The 18,425-nt window shown below is 40.1% G+C and overlaps 1 protein-coding gene across 12 annotated transcripts in view; it reads right to left on the bottom strand.

The window, feature by feature from the left end:
* Positions 1-18,425, bottom strand: part of mpp7a (MAGUK p55 scaffold protein 7a) — a 459,090-nt gene that overhangs the window by 159,956 nt on the left and 280,709 nt on the right. For 10 of the 12 annotated variants that reach the window (XM_059972009.1, XM_059972017.1, XM_059972012.1 and 7 more), the window contains one exon: positions 2,509-2,589. The exons of the other annotated variants lie outside the window; for them this stretch is intronic. In XM_059972009.1, coding sequence (XP_059827992.1) covers positions 2,509-2,589 — 81 coding nt within the window. The remainder of the gene's footprint in view (positions 1-2,508; positions 2,590-18,425) is intronic. 12 annotated transcript variants of the gene reach the window in all.

The raw sequence follows: 18,425 nt of genomic DNA, 5'->3' as shown, positions 1-18,425 counted from the left end.
GATGTTTTTGTTGCATGGCATGCCAACACACCACAGCAAATTTCTAACACATGTACATGGTGAGCAAAGTTGATCCTTGATGTCTGGCACCCAGCAACAGTGATGCTGTCAAACAGGCCAAGTTAACAATCACATTGAAGATTACTTAGACAGCAAACTATAGTGAATAAGATTTAATGTTTTAAAACTTTCAGAGCATGAAATAAAAATTGAAAGACACAAGACTAAGACTGTAGGTAGTTAACTAACAATTTTATAAAAGGAAAGAATTTGACTTATTTTTAAAAATAGGAACTTTTTGATTACCAGGAAGAAGGCATCAATTCTGACTTGGTATGTCATTAAAAACATAAGTAAAATAGACCAGAAAATGTGGAAACTATCAGATAGAGATCAATTTTAGAATGCTCATCATCTGTGGATCACTGACAGCTACTTCTGGATTTCTGTACTCAGCCTTGTTTAAGTTTAGTCAGGTTCAGTTCACTCTATAGATTTAAAAAAAATTGTGAAATATCTGCATCAATTTGCTTTGAATGCAGAATAAGCTAATGACCACCATCAATTCGAAAATTAGAGTTCCCAGTTGGGCTGTGAGAAATGAATCTTGATGTTGTATTTCTGGACTGGCCATTTGGTCTCGAGTGTCCTCTGCCTTTCACTAAGATAGTTACTGATCTGATTGTAAGCTCATCTTCAGATTGCCACTTATTTTCAGTAACCCTTCATCCACTTCCTTTCTGATCAAGAATCTACCAAAGTCTGCCTTAAAAATATTCCAAGACTTTGCTCCTGTTCCTTTTGAGGAAGAAATTTATATGTGATTTAGATTTAGTTCAATAAAAATGCAGTCATACACCATGGAAACTTGTCCTTCAGCCACTGACCATCAGGCATTTATTTACACTATTCGTATATCAATCCCATTTTATTCTCACCACATTATCATTAACTGCAGTTAGAGTTTGTTACTCATCTACACGAGGGGCAAAGTATCTCAGCCAATTGATCTGTCAAATTGCACATCTTTAGCATGTGGGAGGAAAATGGAGCACATGGAGGACCACAGAGTGAATGTACAAACAACTCTCACACACAAAACTGGAGAATGGACTTGAGACAGCACTGGAAAGGTTGGTCACGTATGGAATTAATTCCTGCCTGGCACAATAGGTCTACAGCAGACGCAGTCTCACTGGCTCTCTACTCAGCTTCAGCATACCTGAACAACAGCGATATATTTGTAAAGCTGCTGTTATCGATTACAACTCAGTGCTCCAATGCCATGTCCCCTCAGTACTGATCAACAACCTTTAAAACCTGGGCTTCTGTAGTTTCCTCTGCAACAGGATCCTTGATTTCGAAATTAGAAGTTCAAAGTAAATTTATTATCAAAGTACATATATGCCAGATGCTCATTTTCTTGCAAAACATTCACAATAAGTACAAAGGAACACAAAAGAATCAATGAAACCCTGCACATCAAAGGTGGTAATGAAGCAGCATATAGGAGGGAGATTGAAAATTGGGCAGAATGGTGCCACAACTACAACCTCTTACTCAATGTCTGCATGACCAACGAGTTTCTTATTGACTTCAGAAGGAGAAAACCACAGGTCCATAAGCCAATCCTTATTGAAGGATCAGCGGTGCAGAAGGTCTGCAACATTAAATTCCTCAGTGTTATAAAATTTTGGAGATAAATAGGAATGGTATGGCTCTTTAATGGTACATCTCCAAATTTAAAATTAAGAAACTGCTGATGCTGGAAATCTGAAATAAAACATCCTAGAAACCCTCAGCAGGTCAGGTAGCATCTTGGAAAGAAAAACTGAGTTAACACCTTGGTATTTCCAACCTTGGTTAATGGTAGGGGTCCATGGCATTAAAAAAGATTGGAACACCTGTCTTAGTTCAAAGATGTTCTAACCTTTCTTAGACAGAAAGTATTGATTTTTTTGCTCTTTGCACAGATGCTGCCTGATGTTGTTCAGTGTTTTCATTATATTTTGTTTTGACTTCAAATTTAAAATGCTTGTTTTCCTAATATCAATGCAAAGTCTTTTGAAGCTAAATGGCTACTAAAGGCAGAAATGTGTAGCAATAGCAAACTACTAAATCAGATTTTCTTTTAACATACAATTCTACCCAAATCGCAATAAGTATAAACTAAAACTCTTCTTGATGTTTTATGTTCATAGACTCTATACAGGTTTCATAACTATCACAAGTTGAAGGAGATTTGAATGTTAAAAAATGCATGTCTGGGTGATTCGATTTTAAGTTTGCAACCCCTGCTTGCATCCAACCACCTGTAACAATACAACTCTAAAGATTACCTGTAGGAGAAAATCTGCAGGTGCTAGAAATCCAAAACAACACACACAAAATGCTGGAGGAACTCAGCAGGTCTGACAGTATCTACAAAAAAGAATTGACGTTTTGGGCCGAAACCCTTTTCGGGACTAGAAAGATTACCTGTCTTTTCATGCTCATAAAAGTACTCACCTTGAGATGTGGATGCATTAGCAGTTTCACTAGCTCTCTGATCTCACTGTTCATTGGTGTGTTGTGCAGATCCTCTGTGAGCTATTAAACAATGAGAAGGTAGAGAAAACAGCAGTTAAATGTTGATTCTTCTAGTGCAGTAGTGACATTTGAGAATTGACCTTGTTATAGCCATTATTTTCAAATGCTGTTTCAATGAAAGACAACAAGAAAGAAAACAGACCACTAATCTCTTTTATTCTAGCCCTCAGAGAAACAGCTTTGGCAGGGTCCTTCAGAACACTTTATGGTATATAGGATCTCTACAGCAAGATCATGATCTGATTTATTAGAATGTTGAGTACCTACTGCACAGAAAATCTTACAAAGAAAACAGGTTTCTGAAGTAGAGCATTTGTCAATTACATTTACTTTGCATTTGGCACTTGGTGTTATGATAAAATCATGAACTAGATGCACTTTTAAAACTACAGATCAGTTTGCTTTATTCACCATCACTCACGTTTGTTACACACTGCAAATCAGATGTATAATAAACACTATGCTATTAGCACTGGTTCAAAGCCAGCAAAAGTCAACGCATCGTGAGTTTCTTGTTAACCCAGTTTTCATAGCTGCAATTCACAACATCTACAATCTAGTCTCCACATTGTTAAATCAAATGAACAAGATCCATTTTTGTATAAGGTGATCATTTCAGGGTACTTAAGAAATTTCTGAATAACTGGCATTGGATTTCTAGCAGGCAATTAATTAGACTTTGTCAAATAGTGCAAGCTGAATCATCTGCAGCTCAACATCAGCAAAACAAAGGAGATGATGATGGACTTCAGTAAGACTAAGTCTGCACTGCTCCCTATTACTATTGATGGCGAAAATGTGGATGTGATGAGGTCCTACAAGTACCTGGGGGTGTACCTGGATGACAGACGTGAGTGGAGGATCAACACAGAGGCTGTGTACAAGAAGGGCCACTTCTTTTTCCTGAGGAGACTGAGGTCCTTTGGAATATACAGGCCTCTCCTTCACATGTTCTACCAGTCTGTTGTTGCCAGTACAATCTTCTATGCGGTGGTTTGCTGGGGCATGGGTGATGCCAACAGGCTCAATAAACTGATGAGAAAAGCTGGCTCTGTTATAGGAGTCAAACTGGACAGACTGGAGGCTGTGATAGAACAAAGTATCCTACTGAAAATCCCGGCAATTCTGGACAGTTTCTCACCCTGTATGCCACCTTGGTTGAATAGAGAAGCACTTTTAGTAACAGACTAAGACAACTGTGTTGCTCCAAAGAGCATTATATGAGGTTATTCTTACCCTTGGCCATTAGGCTCTGTAATGATTCAACCTATAGCTGGGGAAGTGATGACGCCCCTCCTGTTAGACTGTATGAGGTAACTTATTTTTTATTCTTTCTTACTTCCCTTCTAATATTTGTATATCTGTGCACTTGCAATGCTACTGTGAAACTGTAATTTCCATTCAGATTGATAAACTTATTAAACTTAATCAATAAACTTATTGAAGTTTCAGACCTCAAGTAACTACAGTTATTGTAGCTGTGTAAGTCAAAGCATAAAGCACATTACTTAATGTCAAAACTGGATGTACCATCAACAATACAACATAAGCGATCCCATACTCAGTTCTGAGCTGCTATTTCCTCTGTCACTTCACAGCACCTCTGCATTCACTGCATCCATAATAACCATTTTTAGTAAAGCCAATTTTCTGACCTAGCAACTTCTCCTGGATCAATATGGTTGATAAATTGCCTGCTGACACCAAATGTTGTTTTCTTCCCTTCAAAAATTCCAGAATCACACTTTTCCTTTACATGCACTTGTCTTTGTAAATTGCTGCCCAATTTCAATCTTACCTCCTATGTCTAAGTTATTGAATAAACTATCATATCTCAAACCATTTCCAATTTTTCTCACAAATGCATTTTGAATTCATCAGATCAACTTTAACTTCTGCAACACTATTGAAAGAGGTTTAATGAAAGTCAAAAAGTATAAATTGGCCAAGGTTAATCATTCATTCTTTTGCTTCTTAAGCGACTGCCACTTTCAGTGCAGATGACCATTCCATCCTCCCCTATCCATTCATCCCTGGAGAAGCACAAATCTCTTCCTACTCATACAGCTTCAACTCCAGAGTCTTTCAAAAACCCATCCCTGGCCTTCTATATCAGCTTCCCCTTTCGTATCCAAAAGTACATCATACATTACACGTGAAGACACTTGTCTCTACATCATCACCTCCTTAATGCTGCCAGTGCCATTAATTCGGTCAAATTTTTTGACAAAGGCCATCATGAATGATGGGTGCCACCATTAATATGACACAATTACAGCTCAGGGTGTCAGAATTTGGAGTCAATCCCACAAGCCCTCTGTAAAGAGTCTCTGTACATCCTCCCTGTGGAATGCGTGGCTTTTCTCTGGGTCTTCTGGTTTCCTCCAACAGTCCAAAGACTATTGGGAATATTAAATGATCATTGGAAATTGTCCTTTGATTAGGTTAAGGTTAAGTCGCGCTTTATGCGGGTTGCTAGGTGGTACAGCTCAAAGGGCTGGAAGGGCCGATTCCACACTGTATCTCTAAATAAATAAAGTAAATAAAATATTGCTTTGGCTAAAAGTAGAGAATAAATTCATAATGTGGACCCTGCCAAGTGTTCAAGGCAGCAATCCATACTTTTTCCAGGCCAACCAGATATTCAGCATGTTCCTGTTGACGCTCACCATTTTTGATAGAGGGATCATGGAAATCATCATTTCTGGATTCATTTCAGTTTAGTCAACTGCTCTGCCCAAGACCACAAGAAACTGCAGATTTGTGGACACAGCTCAGCACATCATGAAAACCAGCTTCTCCCCCTCTGAATGACTATATTTTTTGTTGCCTCAGAAAAGCATTCATCGTCATCAAAGGCTCCTCCTTTTCTCCCCTCTTCCATCAGGCAAAATATACAAAAGCTAGAAAACATGAACCAGCAGACTAATGACAGAGTCTATCCTACTGTTGTAAGACTTTTGAATGTACCTCTTGTATTTCATTGATGAACTCTTGACCACAGTTTGAGCTCGGGCATAATTGGTTGGGATGGGGTGGTCACAATGGCCAGCTATTCATTTAAAGGCTTACAAATATGTTGTTTGATAATACCAGAAGGCAGATTTACAATCAAAGGAAATCTGCTTCCTTAATCCAATCAATATCCCAAATATATGTCTAATAAGTCTCCCATAGGTAAGAGTAAAATATTTATGACTTTGCTTTGACAAAAGATGTAATCTAGAACTGAGTTTCACAATCTATTGAAGAGCTGTTAAGAAAAACGATACATAGAATGTTTTGATTTTGTTTTCTCCACCACAATATTTAACTAGTGTGGAAAAAAAATCTAAATCTGGCCAATGGATCATTTTTATTTCATATTCCGATGTAGATGACACACAACTCTAACTGATTATCGTAACTGCAATACAAATTTTAAATTTGATCTCTCCCACCCAAGAGAGAAGTCAGAAGAGTTGGTGAGGCACTAAGAGGGCGAAGGCTTCCTACATCATTTACAGTAACATTTACAAGTTGACGTACAAGTGTTAAGAATGGATAAAGTAATGAAACACAGCCAATATTACCTGTTAATATTTTTTAAATAAACCAACTAGCAATGTACACATACCAAGGATAAAAGTTTTGCTGATGCTGTTTCATTGGGACACAAGATACACTGTGCTACAAACGTTGGGAGAAGGGGGAAGGGAAATTAACTCAAATTAGGTCATCAATCCTCATTTTTTGATTTGTTTATATTACCACTGTGCATTCAGCTTTGGCAAACAGCTTATTTTTCAAGCCAATAAAAACCAATTCCATGGCAGGCAAGCGATGCCTGTGTTGTCATCATGACCAACTAAATTATACCATAGAATTAATAGATGTCAGTTTAATTTTGCACAAAACGTAAAATAAACTTGTTTTCCCTCTCGTTTTCTAATTGTCAGACTCTTTCCGTCTTGGCTAGTGTTCCATCCTGCTCCCTTAATTTTCCCTTCGGCAACACTGTTCAGTGGTAATTCCTTTTATCTTCTTCATCCTTTACACTTAAAAAAAACCCCTCTCACATAATAAATGCCTCTCTTGATGCACCTCATTTTCTAGGGTTTGGTGGTGCCAGTAATTCCCCAATTCATCACAATTGCACACAGATTTTCTATGAGCTTTGGCACTGCAAGCCCCTGTCAGCAATCGATCCAGGAGAAAACCATGCAAGCAACTGAATATCTTCACACCAATCAAACAACTGCTGAACATTCGTATGTGACAGAACCAAGAAATCCACACATCATATTCAAATAAGGAGGGGAGGGAGAGGGAAAAAGATGGAGCGGGGGGACTTAGCGGGAAGGAGAGGGGGGAGAGGAAAAGGGGAAGAGGAAAAAGCTGGTAGGGAGAGGGTGAGCGGGTGAGGGAAAGGGAAAGGGGAGGAGAGGAAAAGGTGAGAAGGAGAGGGTGAAGGGGAGGGGGAGGGTGGAGTTGGGGGAGAGGTGGAGTTGGGGGAGAGGGGGAGAGTGGAGAGGGAGGACGGGAAGAGGGGGAAAGGAGAGGGTGGTGAGGGGTTGAGAGGGGTGAGGGGCAGGGGAGAGGGGAAGAGGTGCGGAGGGGGTAGTGGGGGAAGAGGGAGGGGAGAGGGGGAGAGAGGTGAGAGGGGTGAGGGGAAAGGGGAGAGGGAGAAGGGTGAGAGTGGTGGGGGAGGGGATGGGATGGAGGGGGATGGGGAGGAGGGGAAAGGGAGAAGGTGGAGGGGTAGGGAGAGGGGATGGGGCAGGAGGAGGGGAGGGGGAGGTGAGAGGGGAAGGGGTAGGGGGCAGGGGTTGGGACAGGGGTTAGGAGGGGAGGGGAGGTGAGAGGGAAAGGGGTAGGGGGCAGGGGGTTGGGACGGGGGTTAGGAGTGGGCAGGTAGGAGTGAGGGTGTGGCTATGTGGGTGAGATAGGACAGTAGGGAGACTGGGAAAAGGTAGAGTATTTAAGAAACAAAGTCAAAATTTTATTTGGGCCTTAAAAATCTCTCAGATATTATTGAAAATCTATGAAAATGAGAGTACTTGTTAAAATTACTTTCTGGTGCCTTCAGGTACTTTCATGGCTTTATGTCATGAAAGGGAACTTACAAAGCAATAGGCAAGCCCCAATGCTTCTGGCAAGCTTTATGCTCATTAGTTAGGTTAAGTGAAGCAGCTTTGTTTCCTGGCAACCTCCCACCTTCACACATAGCACAGCAACCTGCAGAACAGCTCTCCGATTTCTAAGTTTTATTTTGCTTAGCTGACTGCTGTACGTTGACACAATTTATACATCAATGACTATTAGAATCAGTAGCGTCAGTATCCTTTTCAGTACTCTGTTACTCAAAATTATATTCCCCTTCCCATCCAGAAGTAATCAAAGAGCCCAAACTAGAAACACTGTAATTCATATGCATCCTTTTTAGGGGCAAAAGCTGGATGCCTGTTCCATCTTGCCTTGGGATGAGGAAATGAGAAACAAGATTGCAGTTCAAGCTGGAGCATTTAGAGGCCCAGCGTTTACGTTCAGTTTAAACAGGACAAAAAAAATGTACCTCAATATTCACAGATATTATCAATCAAATATTATACACACAGGAATGAGGGAGATCAATTACGAATTATTCTAATAATAAATTAAGTAGTAATTAATAGTTAAATTTTGAAACCCCAGAATGTCAGTAACCATTAATGTGTATGAGAAACAAATGAACAATACTGACATTTTTACACATATATCTATTTATTCCGATTTTCATTAGAGATATAACATAATAATATTAGGACAAACTATATACATCATTACAAAATTCAGACACTAGAACCAAAAAAACCTTTTGAAACAAAAATGCACAGCTTTTTAATGATCCATTTTGAATTATACTCTATTTGGAAAAGTCAAGGTAATACTATAAGACCAACAGATTCTGTAATCCTCATTACATAATCAAACCTTACATTTATAACTAACAAATTGCAGATCACAAGTCAAATGTCATTTTACAACACTGCCCTTTGAGAATAAACCTCACAATGAGATACCAGACAGACAGCAATGATATAGTTCAGTATTACACAGAAAAACTACAGCACAATACAGGCCCTTTGGCCCACAAAGTTGTGCCAAACATGTCCCCGCCTTAGAAATTACTCGGCTTACCCATAGTCCTCTATTTTAATAAGCTCCATGTACTTATCTCAAAGCCTCTTAAAAGACCCTATTGTATCCGCCTCCACCACCATTGCCAGCAGCCCATTCCACGCACTCAAACTTACCCCTGACATCTCCTCTGTACCTACTCCCCAGCACCTTTAACCTGTGTCCTCTTGTGGCAATCATTTCAGCCCTGGGAAAAAGCCTCTGACTATCCACACGATCAATGTCTCTCATCATTTTGTACACTTCTATCAGGTCACCTCTCATCCTCCTTCGCTCTAAGGAAAAAAGGGCCGAGTTCACTCAACCTATTCTCATAAGGCATGCTCCCCAATCCAGGCAACATCCTTGTAAATCTCCTCTGCACCCTTTCTATGGCTTTCACATCCTTCGTGTAGTGAGGCGACCAGAACTGAGCACAATACTCCAAGTGGGGTCTGACCAGGGCCCTATATAGCTGCAACGTTACCTCTCAGCTCTTGAATTCAATTCCACGTTTGATGAAGGTCAATACACCATACATCTTCTTAACCACAGAGTCAACCTGCACAGTGCTTTAAGCGTCCTATGGACTCGGACCCCAAGATCCCTCTGATCCTCTACACTGCCAAGAGTCTTACCATTAGTAATATATTCTGCCATCATATTTGATCTGCTAAGATGAACCACTTAACACTTATCTGGGTTGAACTCCATCTGCCACTTTTCAGCCCAGTTTTGCATCCTATCTAATATCCCGCTGTAACCTCTGACAGCCCCCCACACCATCCACAACACCTCCAACTTTTGTGTCATCAGCAAACGTACTAACCCAACCCTCCACTTCCTCATCCAGGTCATTTATAAAAATCACAAAGAGTAAGGGTCCCAGAACAGATCACTGAGGCACACCACTGGTCACCAACCTCCATGCAGAATATGACCCATCTACAACCACTTTTTGCCTTTTGTGGGCAAGCCAGTTCTGGATCCACAAAGCAATGTCCCCTTGGATCCCATGCCTCCTTACTTTCTCAGTAAGCCTTACATGGGGTACCTTACCAAATGCCTTGCTGAAATCCATATACACTACATCTACTGCTCTTCCTTCATCAATGTGTTTAGTCACATCCTCAAAAAATTCAATCAGGCTTGTAAGGCATGACCTGCCCTTTACAAAGCCATGCTGACTACTCTTAATCATATTATACCTCTCCAAATGTTCATAAATCCTGCCTCTCAGGATCTTCTCCATCAACTCACCAACCACTAAGGTAAGAATCACTGGTCTATAATTTCCTGGGCTATCTCTACTCCCTTTCTTGAATAAAGGAACAACATCCACAACCCTCCAGTCCTCCAGAACCACTCCTGTCCCATTGATGATTGAAAGATCATCACCAGAAGCTCAGCAATCTCCTCCCTCGCCTCCCACAGTAGCCTGGGGTAAATTTTGTCCGGTCCCAGCGACTTATCCAACTTGATGCCTTCCAAAAGCTCCAGCACATCCTCTTTCTTAATATCTACATGCTCAAGCTTTTCAGTCTGCTGCAAGTCATCACTATAATTACTAAGATCCTTTTCCATAGTGAATACTGAAGTATTCATTAAGTACCTCTGCTATTTCCTCTGGTTCTATACACACTGTCCCACTGTCACACTTGATAGGTCCTATTCTTTCATGTCTTATCTTCTTGCTCTTCACATACTTGTAGAATACCTTGGGGTTTTCCTTAATCCTGCCTGCAAAGGCCTTCTCGTGGCCCTTTCTGGCTCTCCTAATTTCCTTCTGAAGCTCCTTCCTGTTAGCCTTCTAATCCTCTAGATCGCTAACATTACCTAGCTGTCTGAACCTTTTGTAAGCTTTTCTTTTCTTCCTGACTAGATTTATTACAGCCTTTGTACACCACGGCTCCTGTACCCTACCGTTAGTTCCCTGTATCATTGGAATGTACCTATACAGAACTCTACACAAATATCCCCTGAATATTTGCCACATTTCTTCTGTACTTTTCCCTGAGAACATCTATGTCCAATTTAAGCCTCCAATTTCCTGCCTAATACATAATTTCCTTTACTCCAATTAAACACTTTTCTAACTCATCTGTTCCTATCTCTCTCCAATGCTATTGTAAAAGGAGAAAGAATTATGATCACTATCTCCAAAATGCTCTCCCACTGAGAGATCTGACACCTGACCAGGTTCATTTCCCAATACCAGATCAAGTACAGCCTCTCCTCTTGTAGGCTTGTCTTCATATTGTGTCAAGAATCCTTCCTGAACACACCTAACAAACTCCAGCCCATTTAATCCTCTTGCTCTAGAGATGCCAATCTATACTTGGGAAATTAAAATCTCCCATCACGACAACTCTGTTATTATTACACCTTTCCAGGATCTGTCTCCCTATCTGCTCCTCAATATCCCTGTTACTATTAGGTGGCCTATAAAGAACACCCAGTGAAGTTATTGACCCCTTCCTGTTCCTAACCTCCACCCACAGAGACTCTGTAGACAATCCCTCCATGGTGTCCACCTGTTGTACAGCCGTGACACTATCTCTGATCAACTGTGTCACGCCCTCACCTCTTTTGCCTCCCTCCCTGTCCTTTCTGAAACATCTGAAATCTGGCATTTGAAGTAACCATTCCTGTCCCTGAGCAATCCAAGTCTCTGTAATGGCCACCACATCATATCTCCAAGTACTGATCCACGCTCTAAGCTCATCTGCTTTGTTCACAACACTCCTTGACATGTCTTCAATGTAACATAAGATATAAGACATAGGAGCAGAATTAGACCATTTGGTCCATCAAGTCTGCTTTGCTAGTACAGCCTTTTGTCAAATGAGCTTGGTCTATTAAGCAGCAATGAGTCCTGCCTTCGAAGATGCTTCTAACCCATGCATTATGTACAAAAGGCCTTGAGGCTCTGGAAAGAAGCCACTATGACTGTCTCTGTACAGTCCTCCAAGTCCATTGATATATTAATTTGTGTCAATGTCCTCACCCAGTTCAACAACACCAACACTGAGGATTAAATAGCACTCTATGAGCTCATTTCAGCACTTTTACTTTATTTGCATGCCCAATGCTGAACTCCCAAAATGGATACCCTCACCTGTGCTCTCACTGCATTTATTCGGCAGTCACTGAAAAAGGTTCAAGGGTTGAAATGTTTTTGGAAATGCGAAAGAACCTACTTATTCTTGGAACTCTGATGCATGGCAAATCAAAAAGCATTTAAATGGTTCTGAGATATTCATGTTGATGCATCAAGAATACAAGGATCCCTCCAAAAATTCAGAAGCAAGACTCCACCCACCGGTCCCACTTGTAGGATAATCCAATTTTGTAGTGATTTCATTAGTCAACTCACAAAACCATAATGGAAACAAATTATCACTGTTCTCAAAGAAATGCTGAAGATAAAAATTATGCATTTACTGTCTCTACTTTTGCAACTAAACCCATGGCTTAACCTCTCTACAATATCAAGATCACCTGAGGAGTGTGAGAGTAGTTTGCTGAAAATGAATTTCAGCATAATAGCATTTCTGATCTAATATTGCAATTCCTATTTATACTGAAAAATAGACCTGAACTGAGCAAATGGACGCCCTGAAAGTGATATTTCAAAAATCAAATGGTATCCATTCATCCCTTAGAGTCCTCGTCATATTCACACATTCCACCTTTCCCCATAGTCTGATAAATTTAAAGAATATTTTAAGTTCTAATTCAGATCTCCGTTGAAAACCAGGTCTGAATCTGACTCTAATGCACATCAGGCCATGTGTTCAACATGCTCACTGCTCTATAGATATAAAAAAAAAATCTGCATCACCTTTGATTCTATAACATGACATTAAATCTGTATCCTTGGACTCTCATCCATTACACTAATTGGAACAATAGTAAAGAAAGCTCATTCATTATTTTGATAGAGCAAACACGAGGAAATCTGCAGATGCTGGAAATTCAAACAACAACACACACAAAATGCTGGTGGAACGCAGCAGGCCAGGCAGCATCTATAGGGAGAAGTGCTGTCGATGTTTCGGGCCGAAGGGTCTCGGCCCAAAGCGTCGACAACGCTTCTCCCTATAGATGCTGCCTGGCCTGCTGTGTTCCACCAACATTTTGTGTATGTTGTTATTATTTTGATCATCATATTACAGCTCCTCTATTGATTTCTCTAAAAATTGAAATCTTACATCATGCACTATGTAAATCTCACACACAATTCCAAGCCCAACATGGATACATTTACTCACGAAACTTTCTCTGTAATTCACTGTCAGCCTGAGATCATTTGTTATATTCCAATGTGTCGGAAAATTGCGAATTTAGCTCCACTCAAGAATTAAGCACGTAATCTAGACTGCACTTCTGTAGGAGTATTGTAATGCAGGTGTTTTTTTGGTGAAAGGTGAAACACAAGCACCATCCACCTACACAGCTGGATGTGAAAGACCCCATAGCGCTTTTTGAAGAGGAACATGGGATTTCTTAGTTTTCAACTCAACATATTCCCTTACACGCAAACACCAAGAACAGATTAACGCATTATTCATGATGAGTATGCTGTGCATAATTTGAATGCAAGATCTGCCAATAAAAACTACAGTCAAAGCATTGACAAGCGCATTTATATGGAATAGCTTTCTGATTAAAAGATGCCAAGTTATTTGCAATAGGGTGCCAGCTTTTGACATGCTCTTTTGGGCACTATTTATACAGCTGAGTTACAGGTGTTAATGATTGGGAACTCAGCAGTGACTATGCCCTTGTTGAAGAAGCTCACTTCATTGTATTTCTGTTGCAGGAATGTTACTGGTCACATTAATTACTAGCCCATGCCTGAACATCACATTGCTCTTGCAACGTGCCAGCCTGGATCATATCATTTTAAGAGTTGTGCATAGAATTGAACATGGCGCAATTCTCAGCAGGCATCCCACTTCTGACCGTGATGATGGAAGTGAAGTAATTGATGAACCAATTGATCCCAGCCAAAGAACTCCTGCAGTGACTGGGGTGATAGAATTTAAATAAACAATGCCACTTTGCTTTGTGGGTTACAACCAAACCATTGGAGTATTTTACCCAATTGCTTTTTTTTTGTCATCTAGCTACTTAAGATACAGGTTCTCTGTAACTCTAACACTTTATTCTGCATTCTGCCATTGCATTCCCTTGTACTATCTCAGTGCACTGCTGTAATGACTGGATCTGTACGGAAGATATGCAAGACAAATGTTTCACTGCACCTTGGTCCATAAGAAAATAATAAACCAATTTACCCAGAGCCTCATTTCAAAATGCTACAGCATCTTCTTGCTTCATATTCTACAAAAGCAAAAATTACTACAACATTTGTTTCTTTCCAAGAGTCATGCTGTTCCCTTAATTCGGCTGCACATTACAATTCGTTTTAACAAGTTAAAAGATTTAAAATTGCATATTTTAATAATCTATAGCAATGTCAGTTAATGTATCTGTAACATGAATCGACATGAAAGTTTGTTTTAAATATTAAGGAATTATAAAGTTTCATTAAAACCATTTGGACTTGAGCGAACTGGGTAACCAATTAGGAAATTTCCAGCTTCAATCATGGTGCTTAGTAAGTAGATTTCACCCAAGCAGAATGTGGGCATGCATTGTGGACTTATCACAGATGGAGGGGCTAGGTTTGGTTGGTGGGTGGTAAGGGACGAAGGAAAGGTACAGTGAAAGGAAAGGTCAGGAAAGAGATGAGGTAAAAACCATAAATGTGAAAGCCCTTTGCAACACACAAAATGCTGGAGGAACTCAGCAGAACAGGTATAATCTATGGAGGAAATAGTCGATGTTTTTGGTCAAACCCTTCATCAGGATTGGAGAAAGCCTTTTGCATTTTGACAAAAAAAGACAAAAATCATATATTACCCTTCAACCATCAGGCTCCTGAACCAGCATCGATAATTTCACTTATCTCAACTCTAAACTGATTGCACAACCTATGGACTCATTTTCAAGGACTACAAGATTCAACGTACAAAGATTCAACATGGCACCATGACTAACAGCGACACCTTGTAGACAGTTCACAAAATTACTACTACTCCTTTTTAATATGCTTCTGCTTCTAAACTCCATTGGTTGGAGCCTGTAATTTATGTTTTCATGATATGTTTTTTCAGCTGAGTAATCTGGCACTTTTGCTGTCTCTGTGAGAATTCAATGAGGTTGACATTGGAAATTGGGGCCTAATGGCAGACCATGAACCCATTTTTGGCACTATTACTCCTCACCAATTAGTGTCAAGCAAGATTAAAATTGACGAGAATGGAAGGCGAGTAGGTGTTCAGCTCTTTCTGATCTGGACCTAACATATCGATGCAGCTATAAAGAAGGCAAGACAGTGGCTATGCTTCATTAGGAGTTTGAGCAGATTTGGTTTATCACTTAAAACAGTCGCATATTTCTGCAGATCTACTATGGAGAGCATTCTACCCAGTTACAGCACCATCATCTGGTATGGAAGTGGGGGAGGACACTGCACAGGATCGAAATAAGCTGCAGGAAATTGTAAAGTTAGTCAGCTCCAACATGGGCACTAGCTTTCATAATAACCAGGACGTCTTCAAGGACCGATGCCTCAAAAAGACAGTGTTCATCATTAAGGACCCGCACAACCCAGGACATGCCCTCATTGCTACCATTAAGGAGGAGGTACAGAAGTCTGAATGCACACACCCAGCAACTCAGGAACAGCTTCTTTCCCCTGCCATCTGATTTCTGAACGGACATTGAACCCACAAACACTATCTCACTACTGTTTTAATTTCTTTCTTTTGAACCACTTATTTAATATAACTAGTTTACATATATATTTACTGTAATTCAGTTTTTTCTATTATCATGTATTGCATTGTACCATTGCTGCAAAGTTAACAAATTTCACAAATTATTCTGGTGACATTAAACCTGATTCTGATGACAAGTTGTCCAAATAAAAAAAAATATTAATACTGAGAACAAGTTGCTGAGTCCTGGAAAATGAGTTCAAAGGTTATGGAATCAGTCCTCAAATTTTAAAAAACTAAGCTATAATAATGAGAAGCATTAAAGGCCATTTCTCCAACAAAAAGTATTGAAGAATTCAGTACTCAGTCCAGAAGGCTTCAACATGCTCAGATAGAAATGAGGTATTGTTCTTTAAGCTTACTTTGGCCTCAATGACATAATACAGAAGGCCACAAATAGCTCAGAGTGCTAATGGGAGGTGAAATAATGTGGCAAGCTCAGGGTTACTACTACAGACTGAAATATGTGCTCCAAAAAGTAATCACCCTGTCTTCACACACAAAGAGCTAGAGGAACCCAGCAGGCCAGGCAGCATCTATGGATAAGAGTACAGTTGATTTCAGGCCAAAACCCTTAGGCTGTACTCTTTTCTATAGATGCCACCTGGCCTGCTGAGTTCCTCCAGCATTTTGTGTGTGTTGCTTGGATTTTCAGCATCTGCAGCTTTTCTTTTCTTTGTGATTTGCTTTCTTGAATGCAGAGAAAGCCACAACGTGAACCTGGAGTTCAGTACGTGTTTTGGAAGAAGTGCACGGCAGATTGATTGAATCCATGGATGATGGGAAGGGAAGAAATGAAAGAAAAGCTTTTAGCCTCCAGCAGTTGCACATGAAAGTGTTTGGTGGGGATGGAAGAACAGATTAAAGTGCTGTGAAGAGAGTGATCCTTAGAAATGCTAAAAGGTGAGGAAAGGGGAATATGTGCCTGGTGATGGAAATTGTGAAGATGATCTGTTGAATGTGGAAGCTGTTGGGTAGAAGCCAGGTCCCAGGGGAACATTGGAAACATAAAAGACTGCAGATGCTGGAACCTGCAACAACGAAAAACAAGTTGCTGAAAAACACAGCAAGCCAGGCAGTACGTGTGATCGACTATTTGGATCTAGGTTCTGCATGAGGACTGATAGTGTAGAGTGAAGATAACCAGTATAAAGAGGCGAGAGAGGAGGTAGCTGGCAGGTAATTGATGGGACCAAGTGAACAATGATGGTCGTTCAGAGACAGGTGGGAAAGTATGGGGAGCTGCTTAGAGACAGAAGCTGGTGGGTGACAATTGAAAACAAAAGAAATTATATTCCAGTGTATTTAATTTCCTCTTCCCATTCTCAGACTAATTTGTCCTCTGCATTCTACAAAGTCATGGAGAGGTCAAACAAAAACTGGAACAACAGCACATATTCCATTTGAGTAGCCTACAATGCACTGGTCTGAACACTTATTTTTTCAATTTAAGGTAACCCACATTCCCACTGTTCTTTCTCCATTTCAACTGGCCTTCCCTTGTTTACCTTTTGTATTCCTCCTCCCTCCCATCCAGCTACCTAGATTATGTACTCTACCCCATCTACCCATTATGCCAAAATCTAACCACCTTGTTTATTCTGCCATGGCCTCACCTTCCCAGTCCTCTCCCCTATCTATCTATCACCACTCTCCTAGCCAGTTTTGCATCAGCTTTCAGCCTTCCTCCTCCACTTCCAGCTCCATCTGACAATTTAATTTTTACCCTTATCTGTTTGTACCCATCTCTTACTCAGAGGTACCTGTGAACAATATATCATCAGCAAAGCAAATGTGGCAGTGATAAAAAAGAACGAGAAGAACCGAAAGCAGTCCTTACGGAATGCAGTATGGAAAGAAACATAGTCAGGATAATTTTGATTCAGTAGGGCTATGGATATTGGTGATTCACCATTCTCACAGATGGAGAGATGCAGTAAGTGAAGTCAAAGATGAAGTAGGTGAGGTTGAGGGCAGGATGGCAATTGATCACTTCAGTGTGGGATAGTGTCGTGGTTGGCTCATTGTTTTACAATGGCAGCCATCACCAATCAGGGTTCAATTTCCGGCGCTGCCTGTATGAAGTTTGTACATTCTCCTCGTGACCATGTGGGTTTTCTCCACATTCCAAAGATGTACGGTTGGGATTAGTAAGTTGTGGACAAGCTATCAGTAGCATGGAAAAACTGGCAGACTGATCAGCAAAGTACTCATTGATTTGAATTATGCAACCGATACATTTCACAGGAAGTTGCATCAGTCATTGATGAACAAGCAAAAGTATCGCAAAAAAGCACTGGAGTGAAACTGTTCTATGCATCCCACAAAAAGGAAACATAGTTTGGGTCTATGCAAGTGTCCATAACTGCTACACCTGTGATCTGAAGAAAGTGAGGAAAATTGAATAAGTTGTTCAAAATTGGGGTAAGTTCATCAACTTTTAATGTTCAAACTGAAGTGCTGAATTGAAAGGAATTAATTATCAATATCCTCAGGATTTGTACTTGAGCAAAATTATCTTGTTGGATGATTGCCATCCTTTGTGAAAATAGGTTTCACAAATTGCTACTTCATGTTGAGGCAAAAGGTGGTGAAATTAAAAAAAAATGAAGGAACAAAGACATTGAAAATGTCAATTCAATCCAAAACAAAAGGCAGGCTTAAGTCACATTACAGTAGTCCTTAATGACTTGCATTAATCAAAGATATTTGATTAACACCCAAATATATAACTGGTCCTTTTCCAAGGTTTATCAAATTTTTCTGAATTTGTCTTCTGTAGTAGAATGTGTTTTAAATGTTCCCATGGACTGAAAGGCATTAAATGTGCCAAATTGAAATCTGTAA

Source organism: Hypanus sabinus, chromosome 6, assembly GCF_030144855.1.
Source record: "Hypanus sabinus isolate sHypSab1 chromosome 6, sHypSab1.hap1, whole genome shotgun sequence".
Classification (NCBI taxonomy): Eukaryota; Metazoa; Chordata; class Chondrichthyes; order Myliobatiformes; family Dasyatidae; genus Hypanus; species Hypanus sabinus.
Note: the sequence above shows the minus strand (reverse complement) of the source record. Positions and strands in the feature narration are given on the sequence as shown.